The sequence below is a fragment of the Equus caballus genome, chromosome 18 (genome assembly GCF_041296265.1).
Source record: "Equus caballus isolate H_3958 breed thoroughbred chromosome 18, TB-T2T, whole genome shotgun sequence".
Classification (NCBI taxonomy): domain Eukaryota; kingdom Metazoa; phylum Chordata; class Mammalia; order Perissodactyla; family Equidae; genus Equus; species Equus caballus.
The window spans coordinates 41552836-41570923 of NC_091701.1; the positions used below are offsets into that span (position 1 = coordinate 41552836).

An 18088-nucleotide genomic window follows, 5' to 3' on the forward strand; every position below is an offset into this window, starting at 1 on the left:
ACCAGAGACAACTTTTATCCCTGCACTAAGAACAGTGCCAAGCACAGAGTAGGTACTTCATAACTATTTGCTGAATTTGAATAATTGTACTGACTTTTATGATATCTTTTTAAAGAGAAACATACTAATAATAGAGTAACATCGTTTGTGATGTTACTAACAAATAAAATTGCTTTCGAGAAACAGTAATGGTTGAGGATCGTAAGTACCCCCAAAGTGTGAAGGAAATTGGCATCGAAGTTTTCTGAGTCCAATTGAAGAAATAATTATATTTTCTAAATAGATTTTCTTTAGCAATCATTGTATCTGATACAAAGAGTGACACTCTTGTCAGACCTGAACCACAGTGCACAGATCAAGTCAACTCTTTTTGAGTTTATTTGTGTTCATGTGCATCGAGAAACTGGAAGAACCGTGTTGCTCAACACAGTTCAGCAATTTTCACTGCCCTCGATCTCTTTGATCTAAGATTTAAAGGGCAAAACACAGGTGCGGTTAATATTGTTATCATATGGTATTAGATTACACTTAAAATTTTTTAAAGGTAATTTCAAATGTTTTGAGCACATATTTTATTAAAAGATTCCTATTAGAAATGCAGTGTGGGATTCTGTGGAATATATTCTTCCCAAGATGTGGAGACAGCCTCTGGATTCAGACCATGTCCTGTCTGCATCTTGTGAAAAGAGGACTGATGTGGGTTTGGAAACACACCCGTTAAATAAGGAAATACACCTTTGAATGAAAGGGGAGAGAAATGTCTCTCAATCTGGACAGACCCTAAATTTCTCACTCTCTTGGGGGAAGAAAGAAGGCAGCCTCAGAGGAACCTATGGGAAGCAATAGCAGCAGCAAAGAAATGAAACGGAGGCACTTCTAAGGGTATCAAACGGTTTTCAAAGAGCTTGGAATTCTTTGAGCCTTCTTTTCTCCTGCCTTTTTTCCCCTGAAAATCAGTCTCTTTTATATGTTCCTGACACCGTGGTTTGAAAACATAACTTGCTTCGTTTTCTCTAAAGCTAATGGCTTTCTGTTTTGAAAGGCTGCCTGATGACACACTGTGAAAAAGGGCGACATGAGAGCTTAAATCCAGCAGTCAGGAACTATTTCAATTGTAACACACTTTATATCAGTGCGGAGTATATTAACATATTTGTAATTCTTGTCTGAATAGATTATACTTAAATACATATGTGTACATATCAGAAGGATTTTATAATAGTCATGTTCTGTGTAATATATTCTTAAACTACAGTGATTTTACGTCTACAGAGGATATTAAAATGTAAATATTTCTGCTATTTCAAAAACTCTTCTCAATCTCAAAAAATTCCAAGCCATTTTTCATTTTTACCCTTTCCATGGTCTTCCTCACATATGTCCTAATTTATCTTTATTATACTTTGTGCCCAACCTAGTATCTGTCACATAATAGGGTCTAATAAATATTTGTGGAATAGTGAAGGCCCTGAAAGTCCGTTAGGTATTTTTGTGTCCCTTGTCCTTGGCAGTACGCTCCTTAAGTAGCCTAGCTTTTTGTTTTTTCCAAAGGAATAAGCATTTAAGAATTAGGTCAGCAGCCTGATCCAGAAAAGTCTGGAAGCTAATGGGCTTCAGATTACATGCAGTTTTGTAGACTCTGGGTAATAACCAAAGAGAAGGCATTTCCATCTTTTACCTACTTACTCTTAGGGAAATAATGATAGAGATGTAAGTTCAGTTGGTAGAGATCTCACCCCAAGCAAATGGAAGAGCAGAAGAAATACAAGAGAAGAATCAGTTACCTTAGGGCTAAAGATTAACCCACTCAGTTGATCAGCAAATATTTATTGAGACCTACTATGCCCAGGCAGCAGTGCAAGGTGCAAAGGATGCAAAGCCCCTTCTTGCGACTTGCATAGGCACAGTGTAAGGGGGATTCAGACATTGCCTACCTCCACAGAGCAGTCCTTTGTGTCTCACGCAGGAGAAATTGTCACACTGGCAGAAAGGCCCATAAATGTTTCCATAGGGAGACAAGTGGCAGATGCACTGTCCACAGTAGCAATCGCCTCTTCCACTGCACGAGGGGAGATCCGGGGCCTCCTTGCAGGAATCTGTGCTCAGCATGTCCTCCCCACACTCGCAGCGAGGACCCATGTGGCCAGGGTTGCAGGCACACACCCCACACTGGAAGGAGCCGTTCCCATTGTGGCATTTGGAGCTGTTGACTTCCACTTCTTTCTGACAGTCACAGTCACACTCTGGACTGACAAGTATTTCTAGGGCGTCCCCCAGTCCTACAGGCTTTATGATAATATGCCTGCTTCTTCTCTCACAGTTTGGTATACTCACAGTCACGTTGAATGAAGCCTGGAAAAGAAAATACTAATTATCTTCTTCTTCCATCCACCAAAATGCATGGGAGAAAACAAAGCTGCATGGAAATCAGCTTTGCCTAAAGCTTTTATTAGGCAATCTTTGAAAATCACTTTTGAAATTCTTGAAAGGAAAAGTCCACCTTCCGTGCACTAAGGTAACTTGTGACTTATGTTTTTAGATGATCTATGGCAGTCTACTTACTGTGTCTCCCACCTTCATGTGGGAGCATTTCTTCTGGTGTGGGAAGAGGGTCCCATTGTTACAGATAGCCGTGAACGACAGGTTGAGTCCTTCTGTGTCTCCTAACACTTCCAGTTCCACCTCAGACCGTAGTTCCTTTAGTTAAGACACAAAGAGTTAAACAAAGTTACAATAAAAAAAATACAGCCAGAAGAAGAAACTGTGAATTATGTCCATTAAACTACAAATGAATAAAATTAAATTGGATCAAAAGAAATTCATGCTATCATCAATCAAGGAAGACAAGAAGCAAGATACACACACACACACACACACACACATATCGTATTTTATCGGGTCTAAGACGCCATCAATTATAAGATACACCATTATTTTATGATAAATAAACTATAACAAAATACCTCAAGATCGTTCTGCACAACACATGAATCAATCCCTTCAGTCTATGATTGCGTTTAAAATTATTTTATCCATTCTGAGGGATCTGGCAAATTCTCCATCCCTGAGTTGCATTGCTTGGCATATAAAAAGCAATACTTTTGCTCGTATCTCAGTAACAAACTATAACAACAGCTTCCTTTACTTGTAAGTATCATCATCTCTTAGGAGCCAGAAAGCAGCTGGTTGTTGCTTTGCAAAGAATACAGAATTGTGATCATCCCTCCAACACTGAATATTTGCTTCGCTGATAACAAATTTATACCCTGCTGCTCTGTTTTGGTACTCTTCTGCATATAAAACAACTTTTCACTTCAACTTCTAATTATAGTGCAAAGTTTTTGAAGATATTTTAAAATGGTAATTACTCTTATAGTACCAACAGTGCACTTAATGAATTGAAGTGACAACAACATATACAGTCATGGCCAAGTTCACACAAGTATAGGCAATGAAGACTATATCGTGACTTCTGCCTGGCTAACAGCATTTGGAAAACAACATTAACAACAAAACATATCCCAATTTTAGAGATGTTAAAATGTGGGAGAAACTGTGCCTTGAAATAAATATTGGAATTTATTGACTACTATTGTACAGCTAGAATGGAGTCAGGCCTGGGGCAATGAGGATAAGACAAGAAGTCTATCCTAAAGATGGTTATCATCTTGCTGAAAGAAACAAGATGGAACCAAGTGAAACAGTTAACATAAAGGGCAATCAATGTACTATTAAGTTTAAAAAAATTGAATAATTCAGGTAGGAGTTTGGGACAGTTCAGAAAAGAGGGCCATCGATGAAGGCTGAAGTATTAGAAGACTAGCCCTTACTGGCTGTGTTGGATTTAGATGTGTTGAGGGGATGACAATAGTATTTCAGGTGAGGGGACCAGAAGAGACAAAGCTCAGGGCCAGCAGTGTCATAGAACAGAGACAAGTGGGGCTCAGATCAAGCCTGCACTCCTACTGTTCCGGGAGACACCAGACAACAAAGAGCCCTGAGGTTTGGAGAGAGGAGTTAAGACCTGTGGGAAACATTCCCTGAAGCTTTTAAGCAGTGGCCCAGTCTACTGAAAATGCAACTGCAGGGAAGTTGTCTGGAAGGCGTATGCAGGACAGACTAGTGGAGGGGAGAGGAAGACTTGAGTCGAGAAAGATGGCATGTTGCTACATTCACCCCAGCCTGAGGCGTGAGGATCAGGAACAGGGGGTGGTTGGTAAATGTAATGACATAGATTGAAAGGAGGAAGACTAGATATGAGGCATATAGGTATGGCAGAGGGAGAGATAAAGGCAAGGTTTCCAGGAGGAAGAATGTCAAGGAAGGAGGAAGGGAGAGCTACTTGTTTTGGAGAAAGCTAGTGTTATTATTCAGACTTTCTCCATGCCTCTTTCTTTTACAAAATCTAAATCTGTATTAGAAGGACAAAAAAAATTATTAAAAATAAAACAATAGGGGCTGGCCCCATGGCTGAGTGGTTAAGTTCACGCGCTCCGCTTCGGTGGCCCAGGGTTTCGCTGGTTCAGATCCTGGGTGTGGACATGGCACCACTCGTCAAGCTATGCTGAGGTGGTGTCCCACATGCCACAACCAGAAGGTCCCACAACTGAAAATATACAGCTGTGTACCACAGGGCTTCGGGGAGAAAAATGGAAAAATAAAATCTTAAAAAAAGTCTGTTTCATTTCAACTAGATACATGATAAGTTTATTTATTCAGAAAATATTTATCAAGTGTCCACTCTGTACCAGACACTCTTCTAGGTGCTTGGGAAACAAAACCCACTAAAACAGCTGACCTTTCATAGTTTATATTCCAACGTGGGAAGACATGAAGGAAACAACATAATAAATAAGAATGTTACGTAACACACTAGAAGGTGACAAATGCCATGGAAAAAAGTGAGGGTAGGATACTGAAGATTAAGAGAGTGTGTGCAGGGGGTGTAGGTGGCAATTTTTAAAAAGTAGTCAGGGTAGGATTCATTAAGAAGGTGACATTTCAAGGAAGTTGGAGAAATCAGCCATGCAGATATCTGTGGAAAGAAATTTCCAAGAGGAGGGTACAGTCAATGCAAAGGCTGTAAGGCAGGAGCATGCCCGGCTTGCTCTGGGAATAGAACAGCAAGGAGGTGAGGGTTGCTGTGCTGCAGCAGAGACAGAGAAGAAAAATAGGAGGTGAAGACAGAGAGGTAATGGGTGGGAGGGAACCGATCTGGTAGGGTGCTAGTAGACCGTTATAAAGAATTTGGCTTTTACTCTATGTAAAATGAGAAAACAATTAGGGTTATCTACAGAAAAGTGATAGGAGCTGACTTATTATTTTTAAAGGAAAATTCTTGCTGTTTTGTTGAAAATAGAATGTAGGAAACCAATGGTAGAAATGGGAAACAGGATTCAGGAGGCTTTTTCAATACTTTAGGTGAATGAAGATGGTGGCTCTGAGGAGGAGGGGAGTGGGGGCAGTAATTGGATCAAATTCTAAATAATTTTGAAGACAGAGCCAATGAAATTTTCTGATGGATTAAATCTGCAATGTAAGAGAATGAGGGGAGGCAAGCTCGTTTCAAGCTTTTTGATTGTAGCAACGTGAAGGATGGAATTACCACCAATTAGAAGAAGAAAACTATTGACAAAGTATATCTAGGAGAGTCCAGGTTATTATCCCGAATTGCCAACTAACATATCAATCAACACCTAGACATCTCCACTTGGATGTCTACTGGAGAAATTTGGCATGGTTGCTAGGCAGCACTGAGGGCCTGCTTGAAGTCCATGATCATGAGTTTAAAGTGAGACTGGTTAGCATGATTGTATGTTTTTCCCATTCCCATTCAGCTGTGCAGAATGAGTGGACAGTTGGATTTAAGCAGGACCATGGTTGTCCAAGCAGTCTCAAAGAAGTGATGTGGGTCAGAGGAGCTGAAGGTGTGTCTAAGGAGGGATCATTATGACTGAATTTAAACTGGAGGTCCAGGCAGGAGAAAACATCAAGGGAAGGAGGAACTGTAAAGAGAGGGTAGGGTCAATTAATTGGAGATCCTCATGGATTGGAAGCAATATTAGGGTAACTTGCAGGAGTGAGCCGAAAAGATAGGAAGTGATGAGCAGAGAATGGGTTGCATCCAGTTGAGATTAAGGAGGAGTTTACTGGCAATGACAAGGTTCAAGGTATGACAAGAGTGAAGGTATGTGAATGTAATTAAGTGGGAAGGGGAAGAGATCATTTTATAAGCAGAGTTCAAGAAACTGAGAGGCCAGGGTGTGGGAAGGATTATACATATATTTTTACTGAAATTGTCAAGAATTAAGACAGGAGTAGTGTTGGAGACAGTGGCAAAGTGACTCGGGAGCTAAATGAGAAGTGAGGGGTATGACCTGAAAGTCTAGACGAAAGCAATTAGGAGTAGTGAGTGACACAGTCTGACCAAAATGAAGGAAATCTCAGCATTGATATAATTGGAATATCATACTGCAAATTTCATCAGGAATATTTTAATGTGAATTTCCCCCAAAAAGGACATAAATGTTATTTGTATATTTCATAATATCATTCATTCATTTATTGAGCATGAACTATGAACCAGGCAAAACAAAACAAACCAAGTCACTTCTCTTCTGGAGCTTAAATGCCAGTAAAGGAGCTTACCTTTAGGAGCATTGTAGATATTTCAGTAGCTTTTATTATGTGGTTAGGGAAGGAAGGAAATTAGCAAATGATGGTCAGATGAATACATATCTGGTAGTTAAGGTTTTTTTATGTCAATACAGCACTGAAAAACGCTGAGCTGAAGTTCACAGTCACTCAACATAAACACAACTTGCCTGCCTCTTCCCCACTAGGAGGCAGTCAGAAGTGTTTTATATTTTCTCTCAGTATTTCCTTCCTTCTCTCTCTTGTTATAGCTTGGAAAGAAATCCAGTCTATCCATATATTAAAGTCCTTTTAGAATACATTTTAAAATAACAGAATAGAAAAATAATTTGAACTAGTGCCAAGATCTGTGGCATGCTTCACCATGTGAACCATAAAGTTTCAATAACTCCAGAGCAAGAGTGTTGGGTATAAGAATAATAAACAATTCTTCGCATTTTTGAGACAGTAAAATAAGGACACGAGATTCACTTCAAATGTTTGATGCCTTGATTTCAACTCCCCTGTAAGTTATGCAAGTTATTTGGGACCACAAAGGGAGGCATAATCTCCAACAGGGCGAGCAGGCAGCAGGGACCAGGCTGGTCAGACAGGATGCAGAAATATTTTTGACAATTTACTCTTTTCTAATTTGCTTCATTCCTTTGACGAGGTTAGCGGCCAACACTTTTGAGAGTCCTGGGGTAAAGAAAACTGAGTATGCTCTAATTTAGTGAAGGACTGCTATGTGATTTTATTTGATTCTACTCATTAAAACTTTAATTACCGCCTGAGAGGGAGGAAAGTTTTTTAGTATTTTGTTGACAAGCTTTCCTGTCTGGAAGAATTTCAAGCATGAGCTAACATGGTGATTAATTTTTCATGTGAGCTAGGAAAACGAAAGTTTCTGAAGATATGAGTGAAAAAAAACCCTCATCCTATAATTTTAATGGACACATTTGTATTTTATTCTCTGAGGAAATGTATTTGAGAAGGAATATCTTGCTTTTCCCCCTTAGGATGAGTTTTGAAATTGATGAGGTGACGTCAAAATCAGCAGAGAGATTTTTCCAATATGTAACTCCATCTGCCCTTAAAGTTCTCCCAAGACGTCTGTGAGAGGGATCTGGACACACCTATTTTTAAAAAGCTTCCCAGATGATTCTGAAATGTCATTTAGTTAAGGAGCACTGGCTCAGTATATGCTTAGTATTGGCATGTAGTGCATATGGGTCATTTATCTGTAATTTTACATCAAAAATTAGAATTTTATTCATTTGTTATTATGTAACTGCTGTTTAGAGCAAATATTAAAGCGTTACTGCTTTATAAAAATTTCCTTTCTTCATTCCTGTCCTAATTTAGAGCTTCATCTTCATGTTTGTGTGTTTACTTTTCTTGGTAAGTAAAGGCAAAAATGGGGGAAGATATTTGGAAACCCAAACAAAAAGAGTTGACAGGGGCTGGCCCCGTGGCCGAGTGGTTAAGTTCGCGCACTCCGCTGCAGGCGGCCCAGTGTTTCGTTTGTTCGAATCCTGGGCGCGGACATGGCACTGCTCATCAAGCCACTCTGAGGCAGCATCCCACATGCCACAACTAGAAGGACCCACAATGAAGAATATATAACTGTGTACCAGGGGACTTTGGGGGGAAAAAGGAAAAAAATAAAATCTTAAAAAAAAAAAAAAGAGTTGACAACTGGCCATCCACCATTGATTGAGTTATGAAATGGAGACAAAGAAAGAGAACATAGCAATCCTGGAGGTATGTAACTTATTTTAAGGGAGGAATTCTGTCCTCAGGTACTAATTTACAAAGTCAAGGCAAAAAATTACATAGATATCAAACCATGAAATCAATGGAAAATTTCCCTGGTTCCCCAGAGTAGAGAACCTATAAAGTGGTATTCCTGGTGTGCTTTGCCGTTTTCCCGCTGAATTATGATGAAGTCTCACTAAGCCTGTGGATTTAGTTCTCCACATAGCTCTGTTACTCATTGGCAATTCAAATTTAATTTTTCTTAAGCAGAGAAGGGAGCTTAATTGTATGACACACGGAGACTTTTCAGTAGAATTAAAAATTTTGCAAGTGACAGTGCTCCTGTTGGTTATTATTATAAAAACAACCTCAACTTTATGAGCAAGTTTGGGATTGTTCTATCTTCTGCCCCACCTTTCAGGAAGACCATCTGCAAATAAGGTGAACAAAATTTATATTTTGGCTGCATTAATGCAGGGAGATTTTCTTTGGAGAAGCACTCTCTCTAGCAACAAATGAGAGTGCATTGACTGCCTAAAACATATCTTAGTTTCTGAATAGCAAAGAAATGCAAAAAAAGAAGCCAGTTGTATAGTATCATACTTCATAAGCCGAGATGATCAGCTGGAGAATGTTTCCAGAGTCCTTCTGAAGCAGCCCTACTGTAGCTCCAGGAATCAGTTTCGCATAATTCTGTAAACAAAAAAAGAAGAGGTCAAATCTTGGCTCAGTGTAATTGAGGGACGTTAAGTGGGGGTTCAGCCTGCTGGTTGAGATCGCCTCTATTTAACTGGTGGGGAAAACAGAGTCCTGGTGATAAACGGGTGTTTCTCCTGAAACTGTAGCCCTGCCTCGTGCTGCTTTCTATGCTCAACTGGGAATGGACTGGCCAGATTTGCCACCGGGGACATGTAGAGTCCGTGATTGCTTTAGTCTAGGGCTGTGATTTGTATCACAACAGGAGTCAAGTCTCAAATAATAACACTTCTATAAAGTCTTCCATTCGTGGAATATCCTTTATCCACAAACTTCTGAGCATCCTATCAGGAACTATCTTCTCTTTTTTTTTTTTTTTTTTTAAAGATTGGCACCTGGGCTAACAACTGTTGCCAATCTTTTTTTTTTTTTTTTTTTTCCTGCTTTATCTCCCCAAAGCCCCACTGTACACAGTTGTACATATTAGTTGCAGGTCCTTCTAGTTGTGGGATGTGCGACACCGCCTCAACGTGGCCTGACGAGCAGTGCCATGTCTGCGCTCAGGATCCGAACCCTGGGCTGCTGCAGCAGAGCGCGCAAACTTAACCACCCGGCCACGGAGCCGGCCCCTATCTTCTCTTTTTGTAACGTTATGAGAGACAAAGTTTGGTGTCCACGGGCCCCTCAGGTCGCTCTGCAAGTCATTCAGTCCAAGAGTCTTAATTGCCAATTGCTTGGTGGAGAAAAGGAGTGAATTATTTGGGGGGTTGTTGGTAACTCCCCGTTTCCCAGCTGTAATGAGCACTCTTTTAGGTATGTCAGCATGATGCTGAGGTTGGTTGGAATCACTCCGCACTCATCACAAATGAGTGAGTCAGAACCTAGCTCTAAACTGTGGGCATTCTCCACCTACATTGCTTCTCCTGAGATGTCCTTCCCACCTGAGAAGAACTCACAATATTAGTTCGAATACAGCCAGGGAATGAAGCATGGCAAAGAAGTGAATTTTCTAGGGAGCTGAACATTACTCCTCTGTTATGTTTTAAAACTTTATTTTCAAACAAAAAGTTTTCTAAAGTGTACGGTACGCATCCCTGTCTTCTTAAATAGATTCCCAAGCATACTTTGACTTTTTTCTTCAAGAAAGAGTGTCCCACTTATGCATATTTACTTTAGCTCTATAATCAACAAAGGCTTCTAAAATCCATGGGTAGATAACACCCATCCCTAGTAGACACCAACTGCTATGCTTTTGCTTAATTTTATTTCTTTTTCAATAGTTTCTATCTTCTCCTCGTAAGATACAAGGTATCGCTCGCTGACCAGTTTGCTCATTTTTTCATTTACTGTGGCATTCAACAACATGGATAAAGTAGGCCGAATATGCTGTGCTGCATCAAGAAGAGACAACCCTCTTTTTGTCAGCTGTAGTTTTCTTAGTTGCTGTGTGTTGTGAAATCAGATGACTGAATTTATGAAAATTGTATGTAGGAAAGAGGAAACAAGCTTTGAGTGAAGGATTTAGGGCACCTCCTATAGTTGAAACAAATAGCCTATCTTATTCCAAAGAAGATTTAAGTAGCTTAGAAAATACACAAAACTAAATTAGAATTAATTTTCATTAATTATAAGCACGATCTTAAGTAAATAAATCAGGGCAAAGGGAACCAAGGAGAGGAATAAATGAAGCCAGGGTGATGTTAGAACTCCAACATGTTCTAGGCGGTCCCAGGCACTTGCTAGAGGTGGGCACCTGGGTTAAGTTCAAGCCTTCTACACTTCCTGTATGGAAAAATGGGCTTTGGTTTTAATTTGTGGGTTTTTTTAATGTTCCACTTATTTCAATGTTCATGATTGTGTTTAAGTTTGAATTTTATGGAAATCTGAACTCTTAAAAGTGTCTATTGTCACTCTACCTGGACACTGCATTTTATTATTGAAGGGGCTGTGGGTGGTAACCCAGGTAACATTTCTCCCTTACTCCGTGCCCCACATTGCTTCTTCTTGAAGGTGGGCCCCACTGAGTCAGGGAGAATATGTCAAATAAGAGGAAGGCACTGGTTCATCAACTCACCTTTTCAAATAAGCACATGTCAAGAGGGCCGTGAAGCATGAGACCTGTGGTTAACAGTGAACACCTAAATGGGAACTTGGATTTCACTCAAGTGGAGCTGGAATGTGTGTAAATTTGACTGGTCTCAAAGAGAAGGCAGAGGGAACCTTTAAAGCTAGACAAAGAAAGGTTCAGCTCATTTCGAAAAAGAATTTCAGGGCTCTTAGCCTTGAAACTGCTCTCCTTGAAAAAAGTCCTGGGATCCCCAAGGCTGAGGTGGAATGGGTATTTTCCACAAGCGCTAATTCAAGTGGCCTCCAGATTTTGGGTTAATTCTTGGTTAACAAAGCCAAATCCATCTAACTCCCAAAGCATAATTATGATCCTGCATGTGGTATGACATTTGGCTTTTGGCTATTAGGACAAGTGGTTTCACATTAATCACATTTGCTGATTGCCACTAGAGCGAGGGGATAAAGGAGTTGGCAGCCAGTGGCAGTACCCAGTGATGACATTGACAATTGCGTAGAGGCAAACTATTAATTAATTTCTGGATGCTGATTCCTCCCCAAAGCATTGCAAATAACTAACTAAAAACATGGACAATTTGGCTTTCTGATCTAACACTGTAAAAAATTATGATTACTGTAAATATCATGTGTCAACTGCCTTTCTTTCATTAAAGGCCTAAAGTGCTATTATAAATTGTCCCGATTAAACATGTTAGAAACGTTAGAAGAGGGATGATTTTGCATGCCTGGATGTGATAAATTATAGCACTGTGGCTGTAAAAGATAACTCTTGGATATTAGAAATGGCGAACTCTGAAACACAATGTTGCATAAGCTGATTAGAAATGCAAACTCCTGTGCTTGGGCTTGAATTTCCTGTTATCCATGGATTATCCTAATTATGGATTTCTCTCCTTGTTCCCCCCATGCCACCCAGGAGTTCCTGAGATTGCTTTTCTCACTCAGCATTGCAAGGTTGGCTTTTTCTGATTGTCTTAGTTTTCTTCAAGCTCTATTTATTGGTTCACTATGCACCATCTCAAAAAGATTTCTTATTTGTCCAACAGTCTGCATTTGCTCCCTGGAAATCTCCTGCTTGCCAAGGACAGAGGATAAGAAATGGACGGGGGGTCATTTAGCAGGCAGGCATGAAAGGCATCAGAGGAAAGTGCCTGAATTCACACCTGCACAGCATGGATTCCTCTTGGAGAGTGTCTCCAAGTTCGGGGTCTAGCCACCAGAACCAGCTGTCAGGTGCACACTCCTACCTGGCTAAAGGCAGACGAACATGCAGACGCACACCTGCCGCCCCAGCTAGCCCTGGACATGCTGTTGCCTGTCTCTTCAAAGAGACTCAGGCTGAGGACCTTGGCAGACTCTGCACTGCTTTTGGTGCTATCTTGGTGTTCTCACTCAGAGAAGGGACAGTTCCTGATGTGACCTTCATTCTTGCTTCGACTGCATTTCCTGTTGGGTTAACTTTCATCTTCTGATTCAGAGCCTGGCTGCATTCTGGGATACGGTTTAATATTAACTGTATCCTTGCTGGGCATCTTGATTGGGTTTCTGCCTTGAACAGTGACTCTACTGGACTTTTAGGTTCTATTCTTATGACATTCCTGCTGTAGTCCCAAAGACTCCTCACCACCTCAGACTCCTTAGCCACCATTTTGTATGGACCACACTACTCATGCTCCTCATGAGACAATGGGAAATCAGAAGCTGACTTGCCACGTATCAGCTGGAACATTTTAATAAAGAATTTGTAAAATCAAATATTTGGAGCAAGCTGCTGCTTCTCTTTAAGCTCTGTGGTTGCTTAACTCTTTCTGTGAAGTCTCACTAATATTGCGGGATTTTTATGCTCAGCACTATTTACTTTCAATGTTATTAAGCAACATCAGTGTTTCTGGTCTTAAACTGTACTCACTAGACATATTTTGCTAAAATACATTTACTGAAAGTTTGGTTTGTGTAGATTGAGAATGTGTGATGTTATATAATCCATTCACAAATATTTCCTCTAATCTCTCACAGTATTTTTTTTTCATCATTACCTTGTACCTCTTCAGTTAGTGGCTTCTGTTTGTGCATTTTCTCTCTCTCCCTTGAACTTTAATGGTAGTATAACACACGTGCACAGTGTACAAGTAATGAGTATACTGTTTAATGAATATTTAAAAGTAAACGTGCAAGTGTGATTACCACCAAGATCAAGAAATAGAACATCAGCAGCCTCCTGGACTCCTCCCTGTATTGCCTTCCAGTCATTACCCCTTCCCCAAAAGCATAATCACTATTTTGAATTTGATCACTATTGAAGTCAGGTGAGACATCTTTGTTGCCTTGGGAGTAAGAAAAATGTCTTAAGTAGGAACCAAGGTAGTTCCTTATACTACCTATAAAGGAAAAGATTGATAAATAGAACTTAAGATTAAAAGTTTCTGTTCTGAAAAGATGCCTTTAAGAGAGTGAGAAGGAACCACTGAGTGGGAGAAAATATCTCTAATACATCTGATTTGGTGCCAGAATATCTAACCAACTATACGTCAACAAGGAAAAGACATCTTGACAAAAACGGATACGCAATTGGCAAAAGAGGATGTGAAAAGTGTTCAAGGTCATTAATCATTAGAGAAATATAGATTAAAACCACAATGAGATGCCAGTGTGCACCCACTGGAATGGCTAAAATTTTAAAAACTGATGATGCTCTCGTACACTATCAGTGGGAGTCTAAAGTGGTACAACTATTTTGGAAAACTGGCAGTAGCTACTAACACTGAGCATGAGCACACTCCATGACTCAGCTGTTCCTCTCCTAGGTATATCTACACAACAGAAATGAACCCACAACATACGACCGTTCTGAGACAAACGCATAGACAGGCGTTCATTCTTGTTGTTTGTCAAGAGAGTGCTTCTGGGTGATCAAGATGTCACCTAAGTTGGAGAAAGTGCAGGTAATTCTTAAAAGATCTCAGATCTTTCTGAGACATCTTTCTAGGGTGTTTGGGCAGAAGTAGTAATCAGTTCCTACCTGGATTTCTTCGAGCTGGGGATGGACCCAAGGGAAAACTGGGTGAACTCCTCGGCACTTGCAGCATAACCTGCTTCCTTCTGATCGCTCTCCTTCCTCGAGAGCTGGTCCCAGGACCAAGTCTTTATGAGCTGCAATTACCAATTCAGGGGGCCTCACAACAGGATGAGGCATCACAACATCCCCAAGCATCTCTTGCCTTTGGACACCTGCATCCTCACAAACCCAAGGCTCCTAGAGAATCTGTTCTTGTGGGGACTCTGGGACGGCTTCAGGGAAGTGACAGGAATGCCTGGGGAGGGGATCACATTGCTCTTTATCTCTCCAATTCTGAAAAGCTCACCATTCTGATACAATGAGCCCATGCTATAGACAAGGCTAAAAGTGCCCAGAACTCACCTCCTACCAACATCTGGGAAAGAATAACTAGAGCTAACATTTGTCCCTGGCAGTGTCATCTCTTTCATTCTTCATGGAAGCTCTATTATTTAGGTACCATTAGTATCCCTGTTTTACTGCCAAGATACTGAGGCCCAGGGAAATTAGTTAACTCTCTCAAGATCATCCAGCAAGGAAGCAGTAGAGCCGGAGCCACCTGCTATACTCTGCCTTAGAGCCAGATCTCTTAGCCAGGCCACTGACAGCAGGTGCCCAGCAATGGCTGCCCTGGTCTGGTGATGTCATTGGTGAGCCTGAGAGAGGTAAGGAGTAAGCCTACGTTAACCGGATATATTTGTTTCCCAGGGCTGCTGTAACTAAATTCAGTAGTCCCCCTTATCTGTTGGGAATAGTGTCCAAGACCCCTGGTGGATGCCTTGAAACCGTGGATAGTACCAAATCATATACAGTCATGTGCTGCATAATGACATTTTGGTCAACGATGGACTGCATAAATGTGGGCAGTTCCGTAAGATTTTGTACCATATAGCCTAAGTGTGTAGTAGGCTATGCCATCTAGGTTTGTGTAAGTACACTCTATGATGTTCGTTCAATGACAAAATCACCTAACAATGTATTTCTCAGAATGTGTCCCCGTCATTAAGCATCATATGACTGTATATACTATGTTTTTCCCTATACATACATACCTATGATAAAGTTTAATTTATAAATTAGGCACAGTTAGAGATTAACAATAACTAATTAAAAAATAGAACAATTATAACAATATACTGTAATAAAAGTTACTGCAGGTCTTAGCAACCTCAGCATATGATTTTTTTCTTTCGTTATTGAGTCGAGAGCTTTCACCTTTTCACTTAAAGGAAGCACTTTATGGCTTCTCTTTGGCATATCCGAATTGCCAGCATCACTACTCTTGTGCTTTGGAGCCATTATTAAGTAAAATAAGGGTGACTTGAACAGAAGCACTGCGATAACATGACAGCCGATCTGATAACCGAGAAGGCTACTAAGTGACTTGGTGGGGGGTGGTGTATACACCGTGGATGCGCTGGACAAAGGGATGGCTCACGTCCCAGACTGGACAAAGCAGGACGGCATGAGATGTCATCACACTACTCAGAATGGCGCTCAACTTAAAACTTACGAATTGTTTATTTCTGGACTTTCCATTTAGTGTTTTTGGACTGTGGTGGACTGCAGGTCACAAACTGTGGAAAATGAAATCAAGGATGAGGGAGGGTTATGGTACCATAAACTGGGCGGCTTACAACAACAGAAATTTACTGTCTCATAGTTCTGGAGGCTACAAGTCTGAGAGCAAGGTGTCAGCAGGGCCATGTTCCCTCTGAAACCTGCAGGAGAGAATCTGCCCTTGCCTCTTCGGGCTTCGGGCGGTTGCTGGCAATCCTTGGCATTCCTTGGCTTGTAGATGTCTCTGCCGCCATCAGCATGTGGTGTTCTCCCTCCTGTGTCTCCATCTCTGCGTCTCTTCTTATAAGGACAGTTTTATTGGATTAAAAGTCTACCCTGCTCAAGTATGACTTCCTCTGAACTAATTACATCGATAAGGCCCTCTTTCCAAATAAGGTCACATTCTGAGGGAGTAGGCATTTGGACTTTAACATATCTTTTGGGGTCACGTAATTCAACCTGTAACATTCTGCTAAAGTTCTTTTGATTTCTCTAACCTTTAAACCCTTAGTTTTAGCTGGAGAAGTGAGTACCTTCCCGGTCACAGAGCTAATAAATGGTAGAAAGAGATCTTGACTCTGAAGTCGGTGTTCTCTCTGCTCCACCAAGGCCCCTGCTGGGCTGGGCCAGGAACTGGCGCAAATGCCAACAGCCATCAAGGGTGAGTCTCATTAGAAAGTTAAGATATCAATGCCTTGTATTTATATATAGGGGCTTAGAGATTATAGAACGATTCCTACCCAAAGCAAAAAGAAAGGAAAAGAAAGGGTCGTGGCTGTAATCACTTTCAAACTGAAAAGCTACATCTTGAAAGAAATGTCGGAAGCAGTGAAAGCATAGAGGCAAAAAAGATTTTTTCCTGGGGGACTGTATTGTGCTATTTATCTGGTCAAAGGAAAACAGCTCTTTGCTGGTGATGCCTCGCTTTTGTCAAGCAGCCTGCTTCTTCTGGGGCTAGGGGAGGACTGGCTTTGCTGAAATAAGTCCTTCTGAAGGCAGTCAGAAGGTTTTCTTCCAGGGAGGTCTTTCATTCTTGTGGGGTTTTATTCCACTGGTTCCCGTGTTCATTATCGGTAAATGCAGGGCTCCCAGTATTATGCAAAAGTTTACCCCTAGGCTCAACTGCGTTACTAGGACACCCAAGATTCCAAAAACAATATGTAATTGTTTCTGGCACACAAGGTAGCTTGAACGTCTGTCTCTGGTTTGCATGATATCTGCTTTGCCTTCAGGCTTTCAATTGTCAGCATTCCACAGGCAGGGAGGTAGCGATGGGAGTGTGCTAATTAGATCAGGTGCTTGATCTTGAAGTCTGCACCAGCAATGACTAGGTAGTCGGCTTCGGAACTTTTGAGCACTCCCTGTCTTTCTCCCAGTCTGCCCTGGAATGTAATTATCTTGTCAGCCAAGAAGCTGTAGTGCACAGCTGAACGAGCACTCGGCAGCAGAAACAGAGTGATAAGGGAAGACGAATGGACCCACCGTGCATGACTGTTCTGAGACAAACAAATCCGCAGAGAGGCATCGGAGAATGGAGACTTAGAGAACAAAGAGGCTACACTGAGTATTTGTTACTGAGGATACTTCAGATCTTCTCTTAATAAGATTACCCCGCCTTTTGAGAGGGAGTGCAGACCTTTGCTGGCGAATGCAAGTCCCAAATCGTTAGAAAGCTCTTTTAAAATAGGAAGTGATGTTGGGTTCAGTGGCAGCCTATGTGCTTTGCAGACCAAACGGTGGGTCATAAAACTTTGAAGGATGACTAGTAGGAACATGATGAAGGAGATCAGAAAATAGAAAGCAGGTGCATGTACAAGGACTGCTAAAGAGGTGTGGTCGCTTGCTACTCAAAGTGTGGTGGTTGAGCAGTAGCATCAGCATCATCTGGAAGCTTGTGAGAAATGCAAAATCTCAGGCCCCAGCCCAGACTTCCTGAGTCAGAGTCAGCATTTTAACAAGCTCCCTGGGCCATCGGAGATAAAGGGAGCCTTAAAAACCACTGATGCCTGGGTCTCAGCTCCAGAGATACTGATGTAATTGGATCAGGGTGTGGCCTGGGCTCTGGGTAGTTTACAAAGCTGCCTAGGGGAGTCTAATGAGCACCAAAGTTTAAGAATGGCTGGTATAGAATGATCTGTCCAGGAAGGGCTGTGGCAATTTGGAAAATAAAAGTGTTACGTTTTTAAGCCTATAATACCCATCATGCCTAAGGGGTCCTCAACCTGTCATACACCTGTGATATCTACTCTCTACTCAGTAGTGAAAATGGTGTTTTCAAATGCCTGCTGCCCATGGAGTAGC

At 41.2% G+C, this 18088-nt stretch overlaps 1 protein-coding gene across 8 annotated transcripts in view; it reads right to left on the reverse strand.

Annotated features, from left to right (window-relative positions):
- Positions 1-18088, reverse strand: part of ITGB6 (integrin subunit beta 6) — a 129245-nt gene that overhangs the window by 23182 nt on the left and 87975 nt on the right. For all 8 annotated transcript variants that reach the window (XR_011428248.1, XR_011428247.1, XM_005601535.4 and 5 more), the window contains 3 exons: positions 8995-9084; positions 2563-2697; positions 1935-2352 (listed from right to left, as the gene is read on the reverse strand). Coding sequence is in view for 6 of the 8 variants with exons in the window: in XM_005601535.4 (XP_005601592.1) it covers positions 1935-2352; positions 2563-2697; positions 8995-9084 (643 nt within the window). In the remaining 2 variants the exon portion in view is untranslated. The remainder of the gene's footprint in view (positions 1-1934; positions 2353-2562; positions 2698-8994; positions 9085-18088) is intronic.